Source organism: Amblyomma mixtum, chromosome 6, assembly GCF_055824585.1.
Source record: "Amblyomma mixtum isolate Tamu chromosome 6, ASM5582458v1, whole genome shotgun sequence".
Taxonomy (NCBI): Eukaryota; Metazoa; Arthropoda; class Arachnida; order Ixodida; family Ixodidae; genus Amblyomma; species Amblyomma mixtum.
Window position 1 is genome coordinate 74,779,720 of NC_143017.1, and position 24,112 is coordinate 74,803,831.

Here is a 24,112-nt window from a genome sequence, read left to right on the forward strand (position 1 = left end):
TCGCTTAACTCGTATATTACGCCCCGCATTTTGAATCTCACTTTACGGTAAAAAAAAAAAATAGGAAGTAATTTTTATGTGACGTTGATAAAAGAAAGTTCTGGCTTCAAAAGTATTTCCCTTTCTGATGGCGCACAGGGGATATCTGGGGCATAATCATACCATATGAACTGGACAGAAGCCAAGAAAGCGCGGAGGAAAGGGGAACGTGCTTGCTGGAAACACAACTGAAACTTAAAAAACACACTGTGATGCAGACAGCTGCAGTCGACTCAGGTCTACAGTAATTTGGAACAGCACGTTCGGATGGTGCAACCAATTCGGTGTATGAATGAACTAATTAAGTTTGTTTGCTCTTGAGTTTTCTATCACATTGGCATTTGCTGATGAGATGTGAGCGTTTTGTTCCAGTCTCTAGCTTTCTTTGGCAAAAGTGGCACTTTGTGGACACATTATTACTGGTTAGCGTCTGCCGTGTTTGTCAACAGCTTCAAGATGTTAAACTATCACATTAAATACAAATAATACAGATTTGCGTTCCGGAAGAATGGGATTCTGCTCCCTTCATTTTGATTGCTTAATAGTGTAGGGACCGTAGAATGCTTCTGCAAGCCCATATTTTTCGCCTGGGCGCAAATTGCTCTTTCCTTTGCACATAAGCTGCACTGCTGGCACCATTTTTACAATAAAATATTTAGTAGAAACAAAAATACCAATTTAGTACTTCTAATAAAGTACTAAAGTACTCATAGTATTGCAGAACCAAAGTGTTAAAATATTTCATTACCTTCTACTTCATCACTGCGCAGTTCTTCTCCATTGAAAAAGTATGTCTTCTCTCTGAAATTGAAAGTGCACCCCTTTGTGAGAAAAACTGGCTCATATCAAGAAGGCTACACAGGACACAGGCACATTGCTAACCAGGATGTGTTGAAGAGACGTGAAAAAATTTAATTTTCTGTCTTTCTTATGCAGTGCTCGAGCGTTGCACTTAACATGTACACAGTGATTTCAACCTCGCGAAGTGACGGTAGCTATGACAGCACTGGTAAGAACATTGCTATAGTCTTGCCCAACACCTCAATTTCTAGTGCAATTGTTACTATTGTTATCAGCCGAGGGCTTTCCTTTTAAATGCTTTGTGATGCAGCGATAGCCCGAGTGTACACAGAAAAGCAATAGCATATGTAATCAACATATGTTACTTCAGCTTCCACTGGCTAAGTTGCCCAAGAGCGAAATCACGGCGACTATGTGCCATTGATTCGATTTGATTTATTGGGGTTTAACGTCGCAAAGCGACTCAGGCTATGAGGGACGCCATAGTGAAGGGCTCCGAAAATTTCGACCACCTGGGGTTCTTTAATGTGCACTGACATCACACAGTACACGGGCCTCTAGAATTTCGCCTCTATCGAAATTCAGCCGCCGCGGCCGGGATTGAACCTGCGTTTTTCGGGCCAGCAGGTGAGCGCCGTAACCACTGAGCCACCGCGGCGGGTCTGTGTGACATTGGAGAAATGACCAAAATTAATTGGACAGTTGTCATACTTGTCAACCATAGCTGTGATAGTGAGCGCAACTATTTACGCGTCTCAGCTGCACATACGTGAGCACACTCCTGCTATTTTTCGTACACATAACCTCAACTGCATTAGGCGTAATCAACGGACTGTATGTGGTTCTATGCCATGGAGAGCGTCGACTCTGGTGTGCCACATTGCAATTGGCAGTCATCACTTTGCTATACGACTGCCCAGCGTGCGTCAGGCACTCCACTGCCTTTCGCTTGCTGACGTGGCTTTGTGCATGCTTTCCCCCTTTCACTATTCTCCTTGCAGAAAGAAATAGCTAAGGCGAAATAGCCACATCGATGCGTCCAAAAAGGTTCTGCAGCGACCATTTGCTATCAGTGGCTTGATAAAAACGAAAGAATAAAGTGAACTAAGTAGTGAAGTGCTTTTGTGCATATTATAAATTCTAGGTCAGTGATGCTAAAACTTGACAAATAGCTGTGCTTACTGTTGATATGGTTATCAGAGAACCCCATTCCTTGATTGGATAAGCATGGAGTAAAGTTGGGTAAAGTTTGGATCACGGAGTAAGATGGCAAAGAGCACCGACTCTGCAGAGCCTTTTTGTTCGGCCGATTATTGCTGAGTAAGTTATCGACTGCGCTTAACCTCAGTGTTTGTCCAGTTTCTTTGTCCGTGTACAACTAAGCAGCGCAGCATTTATGAGAAGTTATCGACAGTGCCTCGTAATGACTTCAGTACAGCGTGCTTCGAATACTTGAATTGCACCTTAGTGGTAGAGAGGAAAAGAAGGAAAGGGCCGTAGGCATGGCACATGCGACGGATTGTTTCAGCGGGAAGTTTGCACTCACATCATGGTGGACCCTGAGTTAATGAAGTTGCTGTTGCTTCTTCGCGACCGCGACCACCGTGGCGACTCATCCCCTTCAGTCTCCATTTCCAGCGTGGACTCTGCATGTGTCGAAGGGACAGATAAAATCCTCGATTATGCCACGGCGCATCCACTGTATACTCGGAACAGTGAGCACGCACTCTCGCACACCCTTGATTACCTTCTGTATTAATATTTTTTTTTCAGATGAAAGTTGCTACCGTCGCCACCACCTTCTCTCGCAGTATTAATTTATCATTGTGTGGCATCTCCTTTACTTATGTATGTGTACTTTTCTGGCCGTGAAAAAAAATGTTAGTTTGTCTCCTTTTCGTTGTGCAAGGGCACGTACAACGTACGTACACATGCCGGATTTACATCATTTTATGTCTAAAATTTAAGAAACAATATATTTTCTAGTCAGTATGAGGCAATGGACTTCCCCATTTGTTTTATGTATTTATTCGTTGAGTGCGTCATTGGCATCAGTATGGTGGACGTCATGATGACAGTTCAACGTGAACACATGCCTTTTATATCAGCACTGAGAACTTCTGGCTGCATTTAATATGTGAGGTCTTGCTTGCACAATACAGAACTACCAAAGTCCTGCTGGCTGGATAACATTGGATTCTTCGGCTTCTTGATGCCATCTTCCCATCGCTAACTCGTGGCTGCCGGGTTGGCTTCCACACATGACCACGTATGAAAAGCTCTCTCGAAGCTTACAAAGCTCAAAGGCCTTTGATTTACTTCCTAACCTACAGTTTCAGTTAACCGGGAGCTGTTCGATTTCCCCGACCTAATGTGTTTGTTGCTATTTAGGTTAGCATCATGAAAACAACAAAGGAAATGACAAATTCACGTTGTGCTCACTGTTTTCTTGAGGTATCACGTAAGGTCGACTGCCTTTTTCGCCCGTGTGCTGCCAATTCTTGGGACAGCCCGCTTTTGCCGCCTTCGGGTTGTCGTAGTGGTTGAACTGTGCTGTTGGGGTGTGAGCTTCAGCGCCCTTGTCTCTCCTTTGTGCATCTGTAGAGCCCAAAAAGAGAGTGAACTTTGGATACTGTGCAGGTATTCTTACTTGCTGGGGGACGTAGCAGCGGATATACGAATATAATTGCTTTTGAAATGTATTGCATACATATACTACAGAATGCATTTAAGTGCCGAATCATGGTTCTACATCGCTGTTTACTGATGGCTAGATTTCGCCTAGTTACTGTTATTTCATAGTGTTTTTGACACAGGCATTGATTAAACTGGCTAGCGACAGGCTTAGATACAGTACTATATCAGTAAAGCTATACGTTGCCCAGACTGACTTATTTATGAAGTTCAATTTTTTTCCATGTGCATGCTTACGATGGATGAAAATGATGAGGCCGTGGGCTGCATCGTGAATAACGCATTCAGTGAGGTTCGTAGATATATACAGCAGAGCTCTCAAATAGAAATATTTGCCACTGTCGACGGCCTTCGCCTAGCAAAACAAGCACAAACTGTCAGTTTTATGTGGATAAAATTTTATTTCAAAACCTTGTATTGTTTGATGCAATGATGTTTTATTTAAATGAAATACACCAGAAAACTATCTTTATATTACTTCCCCCCCCCCCCCCCCCCTCCACGCATACCTTTTTTTTCTCCCTTTGGCTAGTACCTCGCTCCCAACCACCGTTAGAGAAGAGATGGGTGCGCGTCTTTTTTCTCGACCTTTATTCGTGTTGTTAGGCTACTGCGCATACTTAAAATATATATTTTTTTAGAAATGCACTTCACTTGTTGTTTACCTTCCTCTCGACAGCCTACAACTTGTAACTGAGAATGAATTTACAGTGCAACCTACAGTATCCACTTCGGCTGCAACTAAACACACATGTCAGTGCGCCTTTGTTCTTTTTTTTTTGCCTGGTATATTGAAACATAGTCACACAGTGGGGCTGAACGAGATGACAAGAATTATATCCAAGTCAAAGCCCTTATTTCAAGTCTTCGCAAAGCTCATATTTAATGTACGCATAAACGAACACCGTGCTTTTTTTTCTTACGAAATATGCTACTAGCATCATCTTAAAAATGGCAAAATTGCCTGACAAACAAAATGTAGAAATAACAGAGTTTATTTCATGTTCGTTTTTTACACCGTTGTCCACTGACGCAATTTATGGCTCTTTTCATTAGCTGTATTCAATAACTTTTTGGACCTAATAGTGTCAGTGTCACTTCAAAGTCTCGCCTCAAGTTAATAATGAGCACAGGTCTGTATTCGCCGACTGAAAAGTTTGAGTCACTAGTTTTTCAAAACGTAGTTGCGGCGGCCACTTATTTTGCTGAAGTGTAATGCACTGTCATCATTTAAACTGCCCCCGATTAAAGATTTTTTGAAACACAGTACTAGTGTTATGTTGCAGTTGTAGGACCGTCCAGCGTAAACGCCTTATTTTAGCCTTTTCACTATACAATCTTAGAAACTTAAGATTTCGCGATTTGTATGGTTTCTTTCTGTTTTTGACAGCTCATCGGGCTGCCTTCTGTCTTTAGATATTTCGTCAGGACGAGAAGTTTCGAAATTCAGGTAGTATTTTCTTCAGTGTTACGCACAATTCATGCCTCTTGGCTCGAAGGCCACTGATTTGCTTAGAATTTTTCACTCACCATCATTACTGGCTAGCTTTTGTATTGAGAAGGGCCTTTTTATCCTAGTGTTTGCAACAGGTTGCTCCTGCAAAAAAAAAAAAAAAGGAACAAACATGAATGATTTTGCTGCGACATAACCCAATATACTTAATGAAAACGTTTCTTCTCAGTACTGAATGGCTTACCTGCGTCTTTTTGAGTACTACTCTGCTATTGCTGGACTTCACTTGAGTTTCGGGAAATTGTGCATAACCTGATATGTCGTCAATGGAACCTGTAAACAAAAAGAATGCGTGGTATAGCGTAACGAAGACAGTAGGCAGTTAAGTGCTGGTAGGTAATACAGGCGATAGGTAACCTCTGTGAAAGTTTTGAAGAACCCAGTGACAGCCGTATGCTAGCTGCTAGTTATCGTGCATCCGCGCACGCGTTCATTATCTCAGTCGCTTAATATTCGCAATATGTTTTGTGTAAAATAATTTAGTAAGCTTCTCACTCTGGGGATCGATCGATCAATCAATCAATCAATCGATCGATCAATCAATTCTATTAACGTGCGAAAACAGAACTGCACGAACGACACCGAAGACATAATTCTCTGTGTCTTCGCGCCGCAGATGGAAGTTGATGAAGCCAACGATGTGCAGCGATAGCCTAGTGCTCTCGCGCAGCATCCTGCGAAGCTGACGTGCTCGCGACGTCGTGGGTTCGAATGCCAGGTGCGTATATTTATTTCGTTTATTTTTGTTTGTTTGTTTCACTTGGCACAAACCCACAAACATCGCAATATCTTATTCGAGATTTACTCATCGGAATAGTGGTCTCGCACTAATAATAACGGGTACCGAAGAGCTATCCGGTCGCGGCTGCTGCCTGCCTACCTTGCGTGGGTGTGGCGGCGGGCGCCACCACAGAGTGGCGCGCAGGCGAAGCCAGGTAGGACGAGCCCTGGCGGCCGGACGCCGACGTGAGCGTCGAGAGGACATTGTCAAGGCTGGAGCGCTTCACCAGCGCCGACTCGGCCAGGGCGTCGCTGCTGGCGCAACGGCCGCCCACCGTGTGATTCTCTGCCGGGCGGGGGGGGGGGGGGGGGGGAGAAAATTAGTGGCAAGAATTTTTCAGTTGATATCTACAAGGTCGTGACGTAAGTTTATCGTCGTCCACGAAGAGCCAGTGGAGTTTGAATACCGTCACTGGATGTGTCCTGTAAAGCGTGCTTCACACCATAAAGAGTTGTGTGAAGGAAAAGCACTCGCTGCGCTCAGGAAAAGGGTGGTTAGGTTGCATCAAAGCTAGGGGAATATGAGAAAACGAGAACCTTGCTGCGGATTGCTTTGTTTTCACGGCAGTAGCTGCACAAGGCACTTCCTTTAGGGTTAGCAATGTAGGCGTAGTAGGTCGTAACAGTAAAGTGCTGTGCTCTCATTCTTGCCAACGAGAGTTGAGCAGACAAGGGTAATGACGCGAGGGGCTTGTTATAAGTTATAACATACAACTGAAGGAAGCCAACAGTAGCGGAAACCAAGTAAAGCGTAGGAGGATGTGTGCTTTTTATTTGTGGTGTTGATGAATGATAATCAGTAATGTTATAATTTTCACACGATAATGAACTTGAAAGCAGAAGAAAAAACATGGCGCCAATGCGATCCAGGTGTACCTCCGCCGCTTTGATAAAAACTCTCAAGGCTGGGTTACACGAATACAGTGAAAGTATAAGGATGGGCAGCTGCCGCCTTAGCACAGTTGATAGGGCACCGTGCGCTACACACGGAGGTCATGGGTTCTGATCCCACTGGCGGCATGTGTTTTTCTTCTACTTTATAATCGCCGTCACACACAAACCCGTTTGTTTTCCTTAGTTTCGGTGACTTTTGCATTCTTCAAATGTTTGCCAATGAGAGGGTTACCCAGACGAGTCGATGAGTTGGCTTTGCCGAGAATATGCCGTCCGTGCTCGCGTAATCCAGATGAGCTTGACCGATTCCTAAGAGTGGATGCTTCTATGAGAGTGAAGGGAGTGGGGGACTTAATTTTTTTACACCGGCGGTGACAAACGAAGCTTTCGGCAGCACTTCTACTACCTATGTCACGCCTATGGTAGCTCTATGCCAGCTACGACTCATGTCGAAGTTCGGTAACAGTACGTCCTAACGTTAAGAGGAAAGGCGTCGATCAATTAGGTGCGTGACATTGACATAAGTAGCGTGAACGTGGCAATTTTATACTGGCTGATAACCGAATCATTACTAACGATAGTGCGTTTATGCCCAGCTCACTAGAATGCTGGCCTGCTTGTAGCGAAGGTTGTGCGTTTTCGAAGAGAAAGCCCGTTGGTAAAAGCTCACGTTTCTGTTTTGGTGTCGCAGTCATGACACATTCACTATGAGAAGCTGAAAAAGAAATTCCTCAAAGGACAACAGTCTGAGTCTTTGCACCTTTCGATGTGTGCTGGGGGGGAGAGGTGCAAGGGGTGTATAGCTACTAGGGCTCACCGTTCTCCTTGGGGAAAGCGGGCTCCGCGCGCCTTCGGCAGCACACGTAGCCCAGCACCAGCGCGGCTGCGGCCAGGGCCAGGCTGAGCGAGGTGGCGATGGGCACCAGCAGCGGCAGGTCGCCGTCCGCACCGTTCACCGCCATCAGCTCGGGAAGGACGGTGCCTGCGCCAAGCGTCATATATGAGATCAAGAATGGCTGGGCGGGGAAGGGGTGAAGAAACATCTTCAAATTCGAAGAAAGAGAGTGTGTGCGCGCGCGCGCGCGCGCGTGTGCGTGTGCGCGCGTGTGTGTGTGTGTGTGTGTGTGTGTGCGTGCGTGCGTGCGTGCGTGCGCGTCTGCGTGCGTGACAGAAAGAGAGAAAGAGCGGTGCGCACGGTCTTAGGAACAATAAACATAGCACGTCAAACTCATTTGCTCACGCGCGTTTAATTTCAGTACTGCTATGCTCATTGATTGGACGCAATGCTGTCACAAATCACAACAGCAGGAATACATGTGTGGTTGCATTGGTGTCAGTTGCACCGATAGAAGTTGGACCGGTATGTGTTATATGTAGTACGCTGCGCTTTATAGGAGTTACAAGTTAATTCATCTGTGATATATAGCACCACAGCGGGGACGAGTCACGTGACTGACCTTACGTTCCTATAGCTTTGTGAAGCGACGAGGCAGTATTTCTCACTGCTTAAACCCAGTAGAGCAGCTGGAACACGAACTTCCCCGCGAAGGCATGGCTCGGGTACTGTTCCATGCAAGTTATCACTTTGAAATCCAGTGCACTTCCGTATAGCGACATTAACACCTCGCCCGCAGCGGTGTTCCACTGAAGCTCACCTGCGAGCGTAGCGGATGCCGGCAGTGTGCGGATGGTGTACTCGGCCACGGCTGGACCGGCCTCGGTGTGGGCCGTGACGCGCAGGCTGTACCAGGTGTCCGGGCGCAGGTGGTGCAGCGTCATGGGCCCCTCGCGGGGCTGCAGGGCCCGCGAGGCCACCAGCCAGGGCCCCGTGGCGTCGCGGGCCCGGTACTCGACGGCCAGATGCGAGACCGGGCACGCTGCCGCACCGGGTGCCCAAGCGCCCGGCCGCAGGGTCAGCGAACTGGCGTTGGGCGACACGAACGCCTCCTGCTTGGGCGACGCCGGCACTGCGTGTTCCCACCCGTCCCAGGGTACGCGGTCATAAGGGGACCTGCCGTGCATCGTGCGTACACTAGGCCGGAGCTGCGGCAGAGCTTTAGCGATGTTGTCGAGCTCACTCTGTGCACTTTGTATTTGTTAAGAAGTGCAAGGGTGAATCCTGATAGATTTTTACCTTCCAAATGATCCGAAGAAGCCACGTCGTAATGGAGGGCTCAGGACCAACTTCGATGAACAGGGGCCGTGTAGCGTATACCCATATATCAGGGAATGAAGGCTTTCGCATTTTGCCTCCAACGAAATTCAGCCGCTGTGGCCGGGAATCGAACCTGTGACATCGTGCTTAGTAGCGATCGTCAAAGACAACTGAGCTACCGCGGTGGATCATCATGCACTTCTCTTGCTAATGCAATGGAAGGAAGGGGGGAGTCGACGGGAACCTTTGTACAAGGCGCCAGCAAAAGCTTGACTGTGAAGTATTCGCGTCCTAAATCATGCCCCAGTCATGTCATAACCCGACCACAAGCAGAGGGCGGGGAGCTCAACAAGCCAACAAATTCAGTGTATGTGTCTGGACTTGTGTGAATGAACGAGAAATTGTAATGAACCACTGACTCGTGCATATTCGTGTTAGGACTGATTTCCTAGCAGGAGGCATTGAGCTGGGGGTCCTAGAGGCAACTCTCTTCCTCCGCGCTGGATGTGGCCTCGAGGGCTCTGTGTGCGCATACCTCCTCCCTGTGTCCTGGCGAACACGGTGTCGCTCGGCTCGCTGCGTCCCCTGTCGGCCACAGCCACGATGTAGATGTGGTACTGCGTTCCGCAGAACAGGCCGGTGAGCTCGTGGCTCAGCCAGGTGCCGTTGACCCAGGCTGCTGTGGCCGGTCCGGGAGAGGGCGCGGGGGCGCCTCTGGGAGCAGCACCGTCTGACCTCGGCGCCGAGGGTGGAGGAGACACGCGCACCAGGTCCCACGAGCCCTGCTGTCTCTTGTAGTGCACCTCGTACTCTGGATGGAACACACGCGCATATCCAGTATACAGTGTTTGCACCGTGACCTGGCGAGACTACTTAAGTGCGCTGAGCATAACTAGCCTGACCAACGCATTCGCAGTGCTGCTCAACTTCTTAAATCACTCAAAATCTCGAATAACATGTGATCTCCCAAAGAGTCGCCGAGGTTTCTATCTGTATCATCGGCGAGCATTGCAGGTATGGCTGCTTGAAGCTAGTGCTGATAGATGTTAATAGACGGGACTGTGAACGTGAGTGGAGAGTGGAGTTCTAAAGAAAGTGCGGGAGAACATCACTGGAATTGAGGATAAGCCTGAGTAACCGTGACTGCAGAACAATACGAGTTGGAGCTAGTGTTAAGATAAAAAGAAAATTGGCTACCGACTATACGAACTTATACGGGCCAAGCTGCGACAGCAGGGGGCTTTTGTCTTTCGCATTACATTGGCCGCCTTCTTATTGTGTCTTTGAATTTGATTTCGTCGTCACTGTATCATTCCGATGCTGCGAGTTTCTAGTGGATGTAGACTGGAGTTGGGTGGGTAATGGCTTCACTCCTTCGCGTAACACGCCCACTCTGGAATGTCCGTGATGTTGCTGTCGCAGCAAAAAAAAAAAAAAAGTATTGGTCACTAGCGAGCACCTCTTAGTTTAATGGAGGTATATGCTACACAGCAGCAACTAGCGCAGGCAACACAGCTGTAGCTTTTGAGTTCCATCCCATAGTGCCGCGGCTTGGCTGCGCATATTATGACATGAACTTTACAGGCAGGCCAGAAAGCGACTGCGATACTGTGCTAAATGTTTGCAGTACAGAGTGCGCCGGGGCACGAAGTATGCTCTACCTTAGGAAGCCGCAATGCAATTCAAAATGTTCCTTTTCATACATGCCATAGCCTAGTGCTTATTGGGGGACAAAAGCGTTTTCAGTGCATTGCTAAGTAACGTCTCTTTTGTCTTCCTTTCAAAAAAAGCTGCAAAGACCGCAACAACTTTACGAAAATCAGACAGCACTGCGTAGCAAACACACAGCTATGCCAAGATTCCACAGCGAGCTGTTAACTTACATGAAATTAGTTTATTTTTGTCGCGGATTTCGCACTCATCGAACGAATTGCGCGTTGTTTCCCTCTCGTGACGCTATGCCCGCAGGAAATCATCAACGCGGGGTTGCTTTCTGTCGAAAAACACTGACAGTAGTAACACTAAATGCCAATCATGAAAGCAACGGCGAGTCGATTCATGACAAAGTGCGTCAGTGACATCAGTTGCTATCTAGGCATTAAATAAACTATTTACCAACAAAAATTCACTCGCACATTTCATTGTTAACTATTTCATCATTTTCTCACACTTAGCGTAAAAGAGAGAGGCATAGGAAAGCTGAAGGTTTGACGTGTCTGGGAATAAACTGACAGCCGAAATGATTCCTTTCAGTTGGAAGCACCACGCGCAAATAAAATGCGAAGATTCGAAGCGCCTATTGGGCAGCAGCTGTCAGTGTCAATTGCCTTCCCTTTGAAAAGCTGAAGAAAGTACAATGACATTCCCTTGGAGGCGATGAAATTTAGACACATTTGTTTTATTGCCGGACTCCGATCACAGGGCTGTTAGTCTATATTAAACTAGGCGTGACAAACTGCGAGAATTTTGTCGCCAGGACAATACCTGGTGCACATTTGTATCTATATATTTTGAATCTTGTGGCACCACTGAGATATCGAAACAGCGTCCAATGCGCGTTTTCTTTGACTTAAAAAAAATTTACCCCCCCCCCCCCCTTTCCTTTCTGCTGGCATATTCTGAGCGGAGTTATTTTTTTACCGTTCGTTTCACATTTCTATTTTGAGAAGTAACAATATATACGCCACTCTCTTGACAAGTAATAATTTGGCGTCCATTCAGAGGCGAAGTTGTGTTGGCGTCAGGTGTTGACTCGACAGCGAAAATAGACGCTGGGAGTAACGCCAGCGATAAGCAAAAATGCGGCTTTCACACCGGGCGCGTATGATTATGTCGAAACGTGGCGATTCGGTGCAGCGAAGGCTGCGAACGTTGGGGAACTGGATTTCCTGGCGCAAAAGTTTTGCTCAGGTTTCGCTTTTGTTTCTGAAAGCATTGAGGGAAAGCCTTTTCTCTTTCGTTTTCTCTCACGCGCTGCAAATCGGTTTTCGCCGTTTGTTTACAAACCCCGATGTGACTCCGTAATGGCCGGACCTGTTATCCCGTTTCGAAGTGCGCGAACAGCAGGAAAGACGCAGGGCGCGCACGGCCGAAAGACTAGTTTGTGCGTGCGCGTTCTTTCGCAGGCTCAGGCTGGCCCGAGCACAAGCAAGAAGTGAGCGGCGTGCCGCGATTTGCAAAGAGAGCAGCAGGGCGTGGCGTGTATGTAGCAAGGCGAGAGAAGCTTCTGCCGGAAAACAAAAACAGTGTTGAGTCTCACTCGCGAGAGAGAAAGAAAGAGAGACAAAGTTGAAAAAGTTTTTCGCTGGCTTTCTTGGAAAGTCTGCTTAGGCACCTTACCCGAGCCCCCGCCACCCCTCCACACGCACACACACCCCACACACCTCCCTCCCCTTCGTTTCCACATCTCGGCCGTTCCCCGCGCACCGAGAAATCAAAATCGTATTTTATGCCATTTTCTGTCAAACTCGCGTTATTTTCGGCGCCCCGGAACGTATTGCGCTTGCCACTCTCCCTTCTGTCTTTTTGGATTTCTGTTTACACGAAGCAATTTTTCTTCAGCCCCTTTTTTCAGCTGTTCCGTCTCTCCCCGCATTTCAGACCGCCACCCCGCGCGCCGGCTGGAATCGATGAACCCATATTTATTTGGCGGCTGGACATTCGTTCTTTCCTTTTCTTCCCATCCTCCCCACCGTCTTGCTTCTGTTTATGCGCGTTCTTGTTTCTTTCTTTTCGGAAGTTTTCTTCGTTGTCGTTCATTCGCACCGCTGTCTCCGTTGCTTGCCGGCGCCCGTCGATCTCCGCCCGCAGGTTTCCACTCAGACGTTCGCTGGCTTTCCCTTCTTCCCTAGGCCTCGAATCGAGGCGCCCTTCTTTCATCTCTTCTCGCCGTCTTCTTTTCGTTTTCTCTGCACTTGTCGTTTCATTATTTCCTTTCTTTCTCCTCCTCGCTTCGCCTCCGCTGCTTGGATCCCTTCGCGAAGCCTTTATCCTCCTTCTCCTTTTTCTGTTCTCTCTCTTTCCTTCTACCGCCGGGAAATCGTCGCACCACGTGCGTCGCGGCCGCATCTTGGCGTAACGTTCTGGTCGCGCACGCAGCTGCCACTGTTCCATCTTTCCCTGCCTTCCCTATTCGCCTCCCCGTTCTCCCCCGTTCTCCCCCTTTATCCCGTCCCTTCCCCCTGTCCTCGCCTCGCGCACGCCCCTTACTTTTCAATCTTGAGTGCTGCTTGCAAGCTTCCGTCCTTCTTCCTTCTTTGTCTCCTCTTTTCGCGGCGCGCAGCGTTCGACGCTCGCAGGAGGGCCCCTCAGCGCGCCTCTTGGTGTTCCCGATGCGGGTACGCCTTCGCTCGTCTCGGAGAAGGCGACGCATGCACCGAATGCCTTTTCCGGATCTCTTGCTTTTCACTTGTTTTCGCTGTGCGACGCGGGAATGCCTCGCCGTCGCTTGTCTACTTTCGAGCGCCGCCGCGGTAACTCAGGTGTGCGGGGGCGCCTGTGTGGCCGGCCCTAACAGCGTGACACACTTTACAGCATGCGTGCTCGCATCACCCTTTATATTCCTTTTTCCATCCCTCTTTTTTTCGCTGCTTGCCAACAGACTTTTATTCTGATTAATCCGGCCTTCTAGGCTTTTTTATTTACATATATATGTAGATATAAGCAGGTGGGTCGTCGAAGACCGTACCTTGTTCGAAACGTTGGTATTAAAGTTGTTCGTTCTTTCAGCGTGCTTCAATCCACCTGCTTTCTTGTTTATGTATATATGTATGCTTTATGTATGCATAAAACATACGTATATATGCTCTATGCATCTATACATATATAGGCTTTATGCATATACATTTTTATTTATGTATGCTTTTATGTTGTATATAAGGGTGTAGGACGCTTAACGTCCCAAAACGACTCAGGCTATGGGGACGTCGCAGGGGAGGGCCCCGGAAATGTCGACCACCTGGAAGATAAAGAGAAGATATAAACTATTCCAGAATTAAAACTCGCATATGCGATTTCGTCCTGAATTAATCGCAGTGTTTCTATAGTCAACAAGCGTCTGTTGCACGCACACACACACACACACACACACACACACACACACACACACACACACACACACACACACACACACACACACACACACACACACACACACACACACACACACACACACACACACACACACACACACACACACACACACACACACACACACACACACACACACACACACACACACACACACACACACACACACACACACACACACACACACACACACACACACACACACACACACACACTCACGCGCACACGCGCACACACACGCACACGCACACGCACGCACGCTTGCTGACTATAGACACGCTGCGATTAATTCAAGACGAAATCACATATGCGAATTTTAATTCTGGAATAGTTTTTATCTTCTTCAGCGTTGCAGCAAAGAGGCTCGAAAAGATGCCAAACAAACCGTCACGACTGTATGCTTTCTATGACCGCGACCGGCAAACATATCTTTCGCTGACGTCCTTTAAAATGCTGGCTAACTAAAAGTGCTCTCGAACGACCAAACGACGAAAGCCTTCGGAATTCTATATAGAATTGTTAAACTATTTTTTTGGCGTCTAGCTAATCCTGCTTGGATGCCCTAACCGGATGTTTAACCTTCTTATGCATGCATTTCTGAGAAGCTGGAAATCTCGTCTTTATATTAGTAGATACATTTCTCTCCTCTTTTTGACACTTGACATTTCTCCCGACGAGAGCTAAAAATAGCGCTGCTTCTGTAATTTTTTTTTTTAGATGCTTCGACTTGGCACCAAGGTGCCACAGAAATTCGACTTTTCATCTTTTCTCACTTTCATACGCTCTTCTCTGATCATCCCAATCGAAGTTGCATTATATGTCCCCTCGACAACCGATATATGTTGCCTGCTGCTCCCGGATATTTACATATTCTCTCCTTTCAGTTTTTGATTTCGCGGGTGGGTTGGTTCTTACCCGGCGAATTGTGCACCACTGCTCCCGCACGCGCCTTCACGTGGGGAATATGCAGGCGCACTGGAGCGTTGAAATCTGAAATGAACGACGAGTGCCCGGCCTCCCCAGATTCAATTACCTCTTCTCTTCTTCACTGAGGCGTCCCGGGCTGATCTGTAGACGACATCAAAGGTTTCCAACGAAAGCGAGATGTTACAGGCACGGGAATCTTTCGGCTCAGACCCACCTTTGTGCGCGTGATGTTCGGATCACGTTCTGTCTTTTTTTTTGTGTGTGAGTCTCTTATCCTTCACCGCATATGTCTTGCATAGTCTTCGTCTGACAAACACATCGCGTGCAGGGAATAACAATGAAAGTGAATTCAGACTGAAAGAGAGCGTGCTATATTTGTTGCTGTTGTTTTGTTGCCCCCCCCCCCCCCCCTCCCCACCCTCTTCCCCCAAACAATTCACTTTGCAACGCGTGAGTAAAATGCAGAAGCTCTTTGTGGACGCTTCGGGCCCACATCCGGTCGAATCGAAAGCACGGCGATTTGTTTTCGATTCTTTCGTCCGCCTCGCTGAGTCGCCCTTCTTGACTGAACTTGAATTAAGTACTTCGAATGTTTTGAGTTATTTTCTGAAACGGACACTCGCAAAAGTAGAAAGCGTGGCCGTCAAAAAAAAAAAAAAAAAAACGACGAATGTGTGGCCGTCGAAAAAAAAAAAAAAAGCGGCGATGTCGGCGCTGTGATTCAAGCGATCGAAGGAGGAAGCATACCTTTGACTTTGGGCGCGTTCACTCCGTTGGCGGTGTTCCTCTTCAGCCAGCCCAGGGTGATGCTGTTCGACGTTGTAGACAACACGCTCACAGAAGCAGGCCTCTGGGGAGCTGGGCGGGATATTGGAACGCGGCGTTATTTATTTGTCCAGGCGCGGTTCAGGGGGTACCTCGACGCGTAATTTCCCATGTGAGGTGATGTCTGGAGATTTCGTGGTATTAGTGCAATGCTGGGAGTTTTGTTATTGGGTACAGACCGTACTAAGAAGGCCTCAAGCAGGCTCAAGCTGCACTGTCAAGGCGCGCTTCTGAATGCTGCGTAAAAAAATACAAATTGTATTTAGTCATGATAACTGAAATTAAAGCTGAAATAATGTGCGCACTTAAAGCAAAATTTTTACTAATTCAGAAAAAGAAAAAATATGTGTGAAACGAAGAAAATAAATTTTAATTGCGAAGCATGCGCATTTCTCTAGTGAACAGTTTCTAAAATTTTGTTTTTGCTTGTTTTCGCAACAGTAAAATGATGATCATTGCTACTTGTACGAAGGCAACTAAGAGCTTTCTTTGTGTTTTTGCCATTAAATTTATTTTCGCCCGCAAAATATTACTTTTTTGCCAGTTGATGTTGCTCTGAAATTTTCTGTGGTCATGTGTTCTCCAACTGATGCCCTTTGAGTTGAGGCTCAGTTAGGACAACCATAAGCTAATCAATATAGCACGCTGAATGATCTATCGGGTCTCCAAGCGAGCAAGTAGACGAAGCGAGCGACTGGAGGCTAATCCAATATAGTTTTGAGTTTTCTCGTGTTGAACTGATGACGTGCAATATATTTGCCCAAACCACTATAATAACGCACGCTATAGGTGGCGTACAGTGGTGAGCAGCCTTGTCTAGAGCGCTCGGGCGGTGCACTTCCTTGCAAACAAATCCAGATTTTGTGGCAGCCTCTAGGGTCCAGCTGCAACGCTTGCACGGAATTAGCGCCAGATAGCCTCGTAAACAAAGCAGGCACGAAAACCTTGCCCTGTAATGAGGGGCTGCTCTCTAATTTCGGTTTTTGTTACCAAGTGCGCACTGCTCAAGCGCTCTAGTCAAGGCTGCTCACCACTGTACGTGTGTCTTGGCCTTATCTTTCACGTTTTGTTAGTCTTTAAGGCCTTTAAGCAATCTGCAGAAAAAAAAAAACGTTACGAGTTATGCATGTTATGCAAATAAGTTACTGTAATGCTTAGTCAGCATTATAGGTTTAGAATTTTTCAATTTTTTTTTCATGCCATTTAAAAGGAAATTCTTATTTTTCTGTCTAGCACTGGACCGTTATCGTTACACCCGCACGTTGACTAGGATTTTTGTAGGTTACTTACATTTTTGAGATATGTTCACTGCGAGAGAAAGGAAACCAAAAAGAGAGATTAGAGACACGACAATCGCTTTGAGATTTTTGACAAAACGAATGTAATACGCGCGTAGAGAAAAAAAAAATCAAAACACATGTGGCTATAATTTTTTTTTTGCAATTTGTAGATAAAAAGAAAGCAACTATAATTCACAAAAAGCAGCCTCCGATTGTCTTATACCGTCGCAGGGCAATCTAAAGAGCTAGATGAGTAACATTCTTCTTTTTGTTTCATCAGTACCGGAACGCAGTATTTACTATCGAAGATTCAACAAATAGAAAAAAAAAACGTGACGATCCGTAATATGATGTATAGAACAAGTATCGTTAGGTTGCGCACATGCGATAAATTATAATTCAGAAGGAATGCTGTTGATAAAGTGTGGTATACTTATCATTTTACCATTACAGAGCGAATTTTGTAGCGAATCGTCGCGACAGAGAGAGCTCAACACGCTCAGTGGTTTAAGATCACAAGATATGGTTCTAGGCGTGAATATGTAGCTGCCTTTCCATGTGGTGTTTCCTAATGATACCATTCTATCGCGCGAATGGAAGAAGAGGACCATGTTGTCAGTTCACGAAATGCCATTAGGTGTAGGGGGCGCCTCTTAGCTTTAGGGCGCGGCAAGGATGCCAGCCACATAAGACTTACGCGATAATTCTTCTTCTATGCACGTTCACAAAACCAACGACACAAAACTATGAATGCTGTGTAAGCGTCTGTGCGAATATGAAGTTATAAAAGGGAGAGAAAGGAAGAGGGAGGAGGGATACTCACGGTGTACTTGGACGGCGTAGTGGACGGCATCCCTGCCGTACAGGTTGTGCGCGTGGCAGCTGTAGTTTGTGGCGTCACCCGGCTCGGCGGCCTCGATGTGCAGCGTGCCCGAGGGGAGCACTCGAACCCGCTCGCTCTCCCGCAGTGGACCGGAGCTGCAAAGTGCCACATCAGTCACGCAATGACAGACTCAGTAAAGTGCGGGTCCCTCCTTTGCACCCAGTGCTGGCCTCTGCGCACTCCTCCGTAGGCCGCTCAAAACACGTCAGGTCACCGCGCAGGACACCTCTGTGAGCGGCAGACGCAAAAGCCGTATTACTTAGGGCGGAACCATTAAAATCGGTATGGGCCTTTCCGGTTATGGAGGGAAGCCAGTCTTTCGAGATGACGTAACCTTTTTTTGCACTGAGTGCGGCCAGCGCTCAATCCATCGATCGATCGATCGATCGATCGATCGATCGATCAATCAATCGATCGATCAATCAATCGATCAATCAATCAATCAATCAATCAATCAATCAATCAATCAATCGGATCGATCGATCAATCAATCAATCGAACAATCGGTCAATCAATAAATCAATCGAACAAGCCCAAATAAAGGCAATGAATCAATCAGTCAGTCAATGAATGAATCAATTAATGGATCAATCATTTAACCATTTAGCCCTATGCGTGAATATGACAGGCTATTCTGGATGCCGCTTCGCCAAACACTTACGTTTTCGGGCGTAAAAATCAGCTGCTGAGTCTAATGTCGAGGGTTAGTGGATACAATTTTGGGAACGAAATTTCCCGCTGAAGGGTGACTGTAAGGTTAGTTTTTTTTTTTCACATATCGACTTACTCAGCACAGAAAAAGTATGTCCTTTATTCATCGGCTATACTGAACTCAGGTGAAAAAAAAATACAAAAAAGGAGGAAAGATACGCGCATGTGTAGGTGTGGAGTGGGCATGCTGGGACGAATTCTGGCTTAAAATAAAAAGTTCTTGCTTAGATAGTCCGCACCAGTGGTTCGTCTGCAGGGACGAACTTCGGCTCAAAATAGGTTTTTGAGATTGTCGACAAGCAGCCTACAATGCTACACAAAAAGTTTACCGTCGAGAAACTCCGGACCTTTCATTGACCGCACAGAAGTCAGTTCTAAAACCCGTCAAAATCACTTTTCCTTGGCCTTTCGGAATAAAGAAACTCAAGCATGTCAGATTATACGAACGGTTCGTCACTGTCTTCATCGACTTAAGAATCCTACGCATCGGTTCCAGCTGTTCCTAGTCCGGCTTTCGTTAATCCGTTGACGACAACTTCCCCATGGCATTATTCATCGATGTTTTTCGCGTGTGCTGACAAATCCGCGCACAGAAAAGACGCCATCAGGAGCAGCATTCGCTTGCATGTCGAAGTTGATTGCATATGGGAACTGATTTCGCAATCTGATTTAGCACAGTAATATTTCGCAGGCGCATTCGGGCTACGCTTTTTGTTTACTTTGACAACCACGCTACATCTTCAGCTCTGACGAAAGTTCTTAAAAAAATTAAGCCATGTGTAGTCCGCACCCATAGATAATCCGCACCATGCAAAATTTCAGCTTTTAGACACGTATATTCCGCGAACTATAGTCCGGAAAATGCGGTAGTTAGTTTTTTCACCGTCGTATTAGTGCACGCTGTTGTTTTCGGACGATGTGTTTGCATATATTTGCTCCTCTCTTCTGTCATCGTCACCTACCCTAACCCTCTTTCTCCTCTCCCCCAGTCCATAGCAGCAGGCCAGAGAATTATAGCTTGGGCCGACCTTTGTGTATTTCTTCGCAGATTAGCACCGCCTCTCCCCCCTTAAACCAGGAGCTGAAAGCGGAATAACTGTGAAGCCCAAGCGCGGCACAATAAGTGCAGCTGTGTAGATTTCCGCTCGATTGAAGAGGTGGTTCTTGTCGGCTGTATATCTTTGTGCCAAGACTCCAACGTCCTGTTCTGGCACACATATGGAGCCGATGACATATCGTTCGAAGCCTACAAAATGAGTGAGCCGGGAAACTTTCGCGCGCTTCACTTCACGACGCAATCTAATTATAATCCGTCACTCCGGCTCTGTTTAGGCGCATCATCCCGGACTCTTTCGGCCGCTTTTGAATAGTCGCTCTCGCATCGCGCCATTCCCAGCGACAAACAGAGGGCGCAGACGGGGAAAAGTACAAACGCACTCAAAACTTTCCGTAGTAAGCAGTACGCAGCGGTAGTAAGCGTCAGATCAAAGGAACTAATTAATGACCCCCCCCACTCTCGAAACAGCCCGATTAATTTGGCACAATCCTTCCGCGATCCCTCGGAGGTTGCCCCGGATGGCAGCCAGTGATATACATTTCTCGTTTTCGGCGGCGGCACTCCCTCGCAAGCGGGAGCCGGCTGCCGCACTCTCGAAAAGCCCTTCAGTCCTTCCCAAAAAAGGAGCGAGCGAGGAAAAAAAACGGGAGAGCGTATAGGGAGCCCAGAGGCTCAGCAGGATGCTGCAAAATAACCGCGATTCTTCTTCCTTCCCTGACCCTTCCGCAGATACTGCACAGTATCTGGGTAGGAGAGGGAAAGTACGAGCAAGAGGGGAGGGGGAGAGATGTTTCAGCCAGAGGGCATCTGTGGCATTCATTGGTGGAGACGCGCGCCGGGGCCTCGTTTTTTACGCTCTCACCTTTGAGGGAGAGAGGCTTCGGGGCGCCCATTTGGAGAGAAATAAACGGCGCCGACTGCGCTCGATTTCGGCTCCAGCCCTAGGCCTGGCGCACACAGGGGGAATCCGTAGCGTCGGCAGTGGCAGAGGCAACGCTTCAAGGTGCTTCCTTCCATCGTGGCAAAGCCGCTCGCTTGACCAGTGCTTGAGCCGCGCTCCTCGGGCTCGGTGCCTCGTGGGCCCGCTCTTTTGTTCGCTGCTCGCCGTTGCCGGACAATGCGGGAGGGAGGGTGAAAGGGAAGGTGCTGCCCTCTCCTCCTCACCCTCTGCGTCCCGTCAACTCTAGGCTTCACTGTTTGCGCCTGCGGCCGGTCGCAATGGCCGAACTCATCGTTGGCGAAGACAGCGGCCGTCTCTCACGCCGGACGGAACCTCAGAAATGGAATGGAACGGGTTTGAGGGGGAGGAGGGGCGTCTCCTTTCTTCGCCGGACAATCCGAAGGCACGACGAGATGACCGGAGAGGAAAGAGGAGAGAGGGATGGGACCGGGAGGAGAGGGAATCGCTGAGGATTCGGATGGAACCGCGCTGTGTGCGTGTGTGTGATTACGGGAGGTTTCCCGGTAACGACCGGCTCTCGGCATCATTTAGAGGGGGCTCGGATGTGGGGCTCTGAGCGAGGTGAGGATACGAAGAGGGCGCGGGATAGGTGATGCGCCCCTGCGCGACGCTGAGAGGAAGGTAATGAAGACTGGGGAGGGTGATGGCACGCAGAAACAACGCTCGCAGGCTGCCGTAACTACCGCTGACGGGAACAAAGCGGACAGTCGCGCAGAATGGGACGATGAAAAGGGCGGTGTACGTTACTCGAGAAGTGGAAGTGGAAACAAGAGAGGCGTGTCTGACGGCCGCGCCATTCGTGGTGCCTGCCGGACAGCAGTTGGCTGCAGTGACGTTGCAAGCGCGTATGAAGGCTTACGCTTAAACGCGAAATAGCGTTAGCATTAGGTAATAGAACATCCACCTATACGGAGTGTTTCTTCTGACCGAAGATTTAACGAAATACTGAGAAGCGCACTGTTCGCTGAAAGTAGTAGCGACTGCGGCGGCTCCTACTCTGGTGCATCATTACAGCGACCAGCAAAAGTGCGCCACTAGGAATGAGTTTTAAAGCTCACTTATGCCGAAAACGTTTCGGTTCTCACACGTATGGCTTGAGCGCTTTGTACATTTTCTTAACGCTCTTAATAAAGCTGGTTAGTCACACCAAAAATGACGTCATTGAGGTTTTTTGCGGTGTTCTACAACTTTGCGCTTAAACAAAATGCTTACCTGCATAACATACTTTATTTAATCAGAAGTCTTAACCTTAATCATGGGTATCTAATTAAGCAATAAAAAGAGCTCCTAAGACCATTGAGAGTCCGCCTATGATACTGATTTCAGTTTTATGCTCGCTGTAGACCCCATTTTTCATTACAAAACTTTGGTCCAATTTTGTCCAAGGGCGAAAGAATGTGTATTCTTTCGACACTGAAACACAAAATACAGAGGTTGGAGGTAATTTGGTAGAGAAGGCTAAAAAGCATGTTTGATCTAGTAGCGCCAGTTAACAGTCTTGTGACTCCTATGCGGCCAACACGTACTCGTGAAAATAATCCTAAATACATGTAAAACAAGAGCGTCAAGAATATGGGCTCTATGTTATAAATCTTGCCCGCCACGAACGCAGGCGAAAAAAAGGCCCCAGAGAAAGTTCTTAACAGCGCAAGATGCATAAAGTTCTTCGAGGTAATGGGCTTTTAATGAAGCCTGGCTAGGAAACAGCAGGTCTTAATGCCCAGGATCTGGCCGCCGTGCCTCGTGTTTTCCATCATGTGTTACTGAAATGAGGCAGATAAAATGAGCGCTTATGCTTAACGGGGCTTCAAACTGGCGGCTTAAAAAAAAAGAATAAACAGATTTCGCCGTCGCATTTTTCTGTCATTAAACGGACCTCCCGTTTCACTATGCGCGGTTTAAAACCTGGACGATTTTAGAGAATCTTTAACAATGTCAGGCTGGACTGCTCACACAGTAAATCTGAGAGCACTGGAGTAATTTCCTCCTACAGGATAATGTATACCGGTCCGGTGACAGCTTACTCGCCTGTTTCCTCAGAAAAATGATCTATGAACAGCCTATAGACTTCTTATAGACTCTATTGCCTTCCTATAGATATTTATTTTTGTCTATTCCTAGTCTATAAACTCTGTATAGACAAAAGTCTACTAAAAGTGTATGGCCATAAATATAGATTGACTGTAGACTGTCTACAGCATTTGTATTGCCTATAGACAGTTCTCTAGGATTTTTTATAGAGAGTCTATAGACTTTATAGACAGAAGTCTACAGACAGTTTATAGACTGTGTAAAAAAATTTTATAAGGGTTGTTCACACAGCTAGCTGTAGTTCTATTTGCGGCGCAGCTTAATCAGGAGGGTTAAAAAAAAAGGTGCTTGAAATGGCATGAATTATTTTATTGCCTGCCAGTGAACAGTAAAACTTTGAGTCCTCGCCAACAGAAAGAGGCCTGGTCGTAGAAACTGAGCTGGACCGAAACCTCAATTCGATGGCAGAATATGTGCGCGCATATTTGTGTTTCCCAAGCGGTACAGATGCCAGGTGTTTCAGAGAAGACGTTCAAAAATTTTCAAAAATAGGCTTTTTGGGGTAAGAATATGGTTTTTGCGGCACAGTATTACTAGTGCTGGCGGACAGCGGAAAACCAGTGAATCGTCTTAAGTAGTAAGCTGGCAAACTAATTGTTAATAATTAACTCTTTAACTAGGAGGGTTAGGCGCCTGTTTGCAATTAGAGATTTGTAGCCAGTCTTTAGTAATAGCCATATCAGTTTTCAGAATATCGAAAACGCGATTACCCTTGGGGCTGTGACTCGACAAAATTTGGCTTTTTTGGACTAGTTACGTGCACTGGAGGGTCTGCTTTGCCTGCATGCTTTTTGACAACGCATGTATTTTGGAACGGTTTGGTTTGGTTTGGTTTATGTGGGTTTAACTTCCCAAAGTGACTCAGGCTACGAGGGACGCCGTAGTGAAGAGCTCCGGAAATTTCGACCACCTGGGGTTCTTTAACGTGCACTGACACCGCTCAGTACACGGGCCTATAGAATTTCACCTTAGTCGAAATTCGACCATTGCGGTCGGGATCGAACCCGCGTCTTTCGGGTCAGCAGCCGAGCGCAATAACCACTGAGCTACCGCGGCGGATATTTTTTTTTTTTTTTTGAACGATTTAGCCAAATTTTGTGCACGAAGATGGTGCCTTACGCGGGCATATGACGCCGCGAAAGCCACAGGCGGTAACATCTGCCCTTTTGCGTGGCGCAGCTTGACGGCATAATGCAGTTCGACCGAAGCCGACCGGAACCATTTCGGATTCAAATTTAATACCTACGAAAACTGCCGCGTCCACCTTGTAGCAAAATTGTACTTAACCAAATGGTTCTCCTTCGGAGCTTCGATGTCGGCGTATGATAAAGGTTTTGAGATTACTTATAACCCTAATAACAGTTTTGTGCTGACCGCGAGACCCGCGTGTTGTGTTCTAATCTTTCGGCTGTG

The 24,112-nt window shown here is 47.2% G+C and overlaps 1 protein-coding gene across 1 annotated transcript in view; it reads right to left on the reverse strand.

Moving 5' to 3' along the window:
• LOC149339401 (cell adhesion molecule Dscam1-like) overlaps window positions 1-24,112 on the reverse strand; it is a 272,801-nt gene that overhangs the window by 2,845 nt on the left and 245,844 nt on the right. Inside the window, exons 25-36 of the mRNA XM_089548180.1 lie at window positions 17,820-17,974; window positions 17,007-17,024; window positions 15,639-15,749; window positions 9,412-9,687; window positions 8,377-8,688; window positions 7,539-7,703; window positions 5,928-6,113; window positions 5,232-5,320; window positions 5,065-5,131; window positions 3,283-3,438; window positions 2,387-2,486; window positions 788-840 (exon numbers count right to left, since the gene is read on the reverse strand). Coding sequence (XP_089404306.1) covers window positions 788-840; window positions 2,387-2,486; window positions 3,283-3,438; window positions 5,065-5,131; window positions 5,232-5,320; window positions 5,928-6,113; window positions 7,539-7,703; window positions 8,377-8,688; window positions 9,412-9,687; window positions 15,639-15,749; window positions 17,007-17,024; window positions 17,820-17,974 — 1,688 coding nt within the window. The remainder of the gene's footprint in view (window positions 1-787; window positions 841-2,386; window positions 2,487-3,282; window positions 3,439-5,064; window positions 5,132-5,231; window positions 5,321-5,927; window positions 6,114-7,538; window positions 7,704-8,376; window positions 8,689-9,411; window positions 9,688-15,638; window positions 15,750-17,006; window positions 17,025-17,819; window positions 17,975-24,112) is intronic.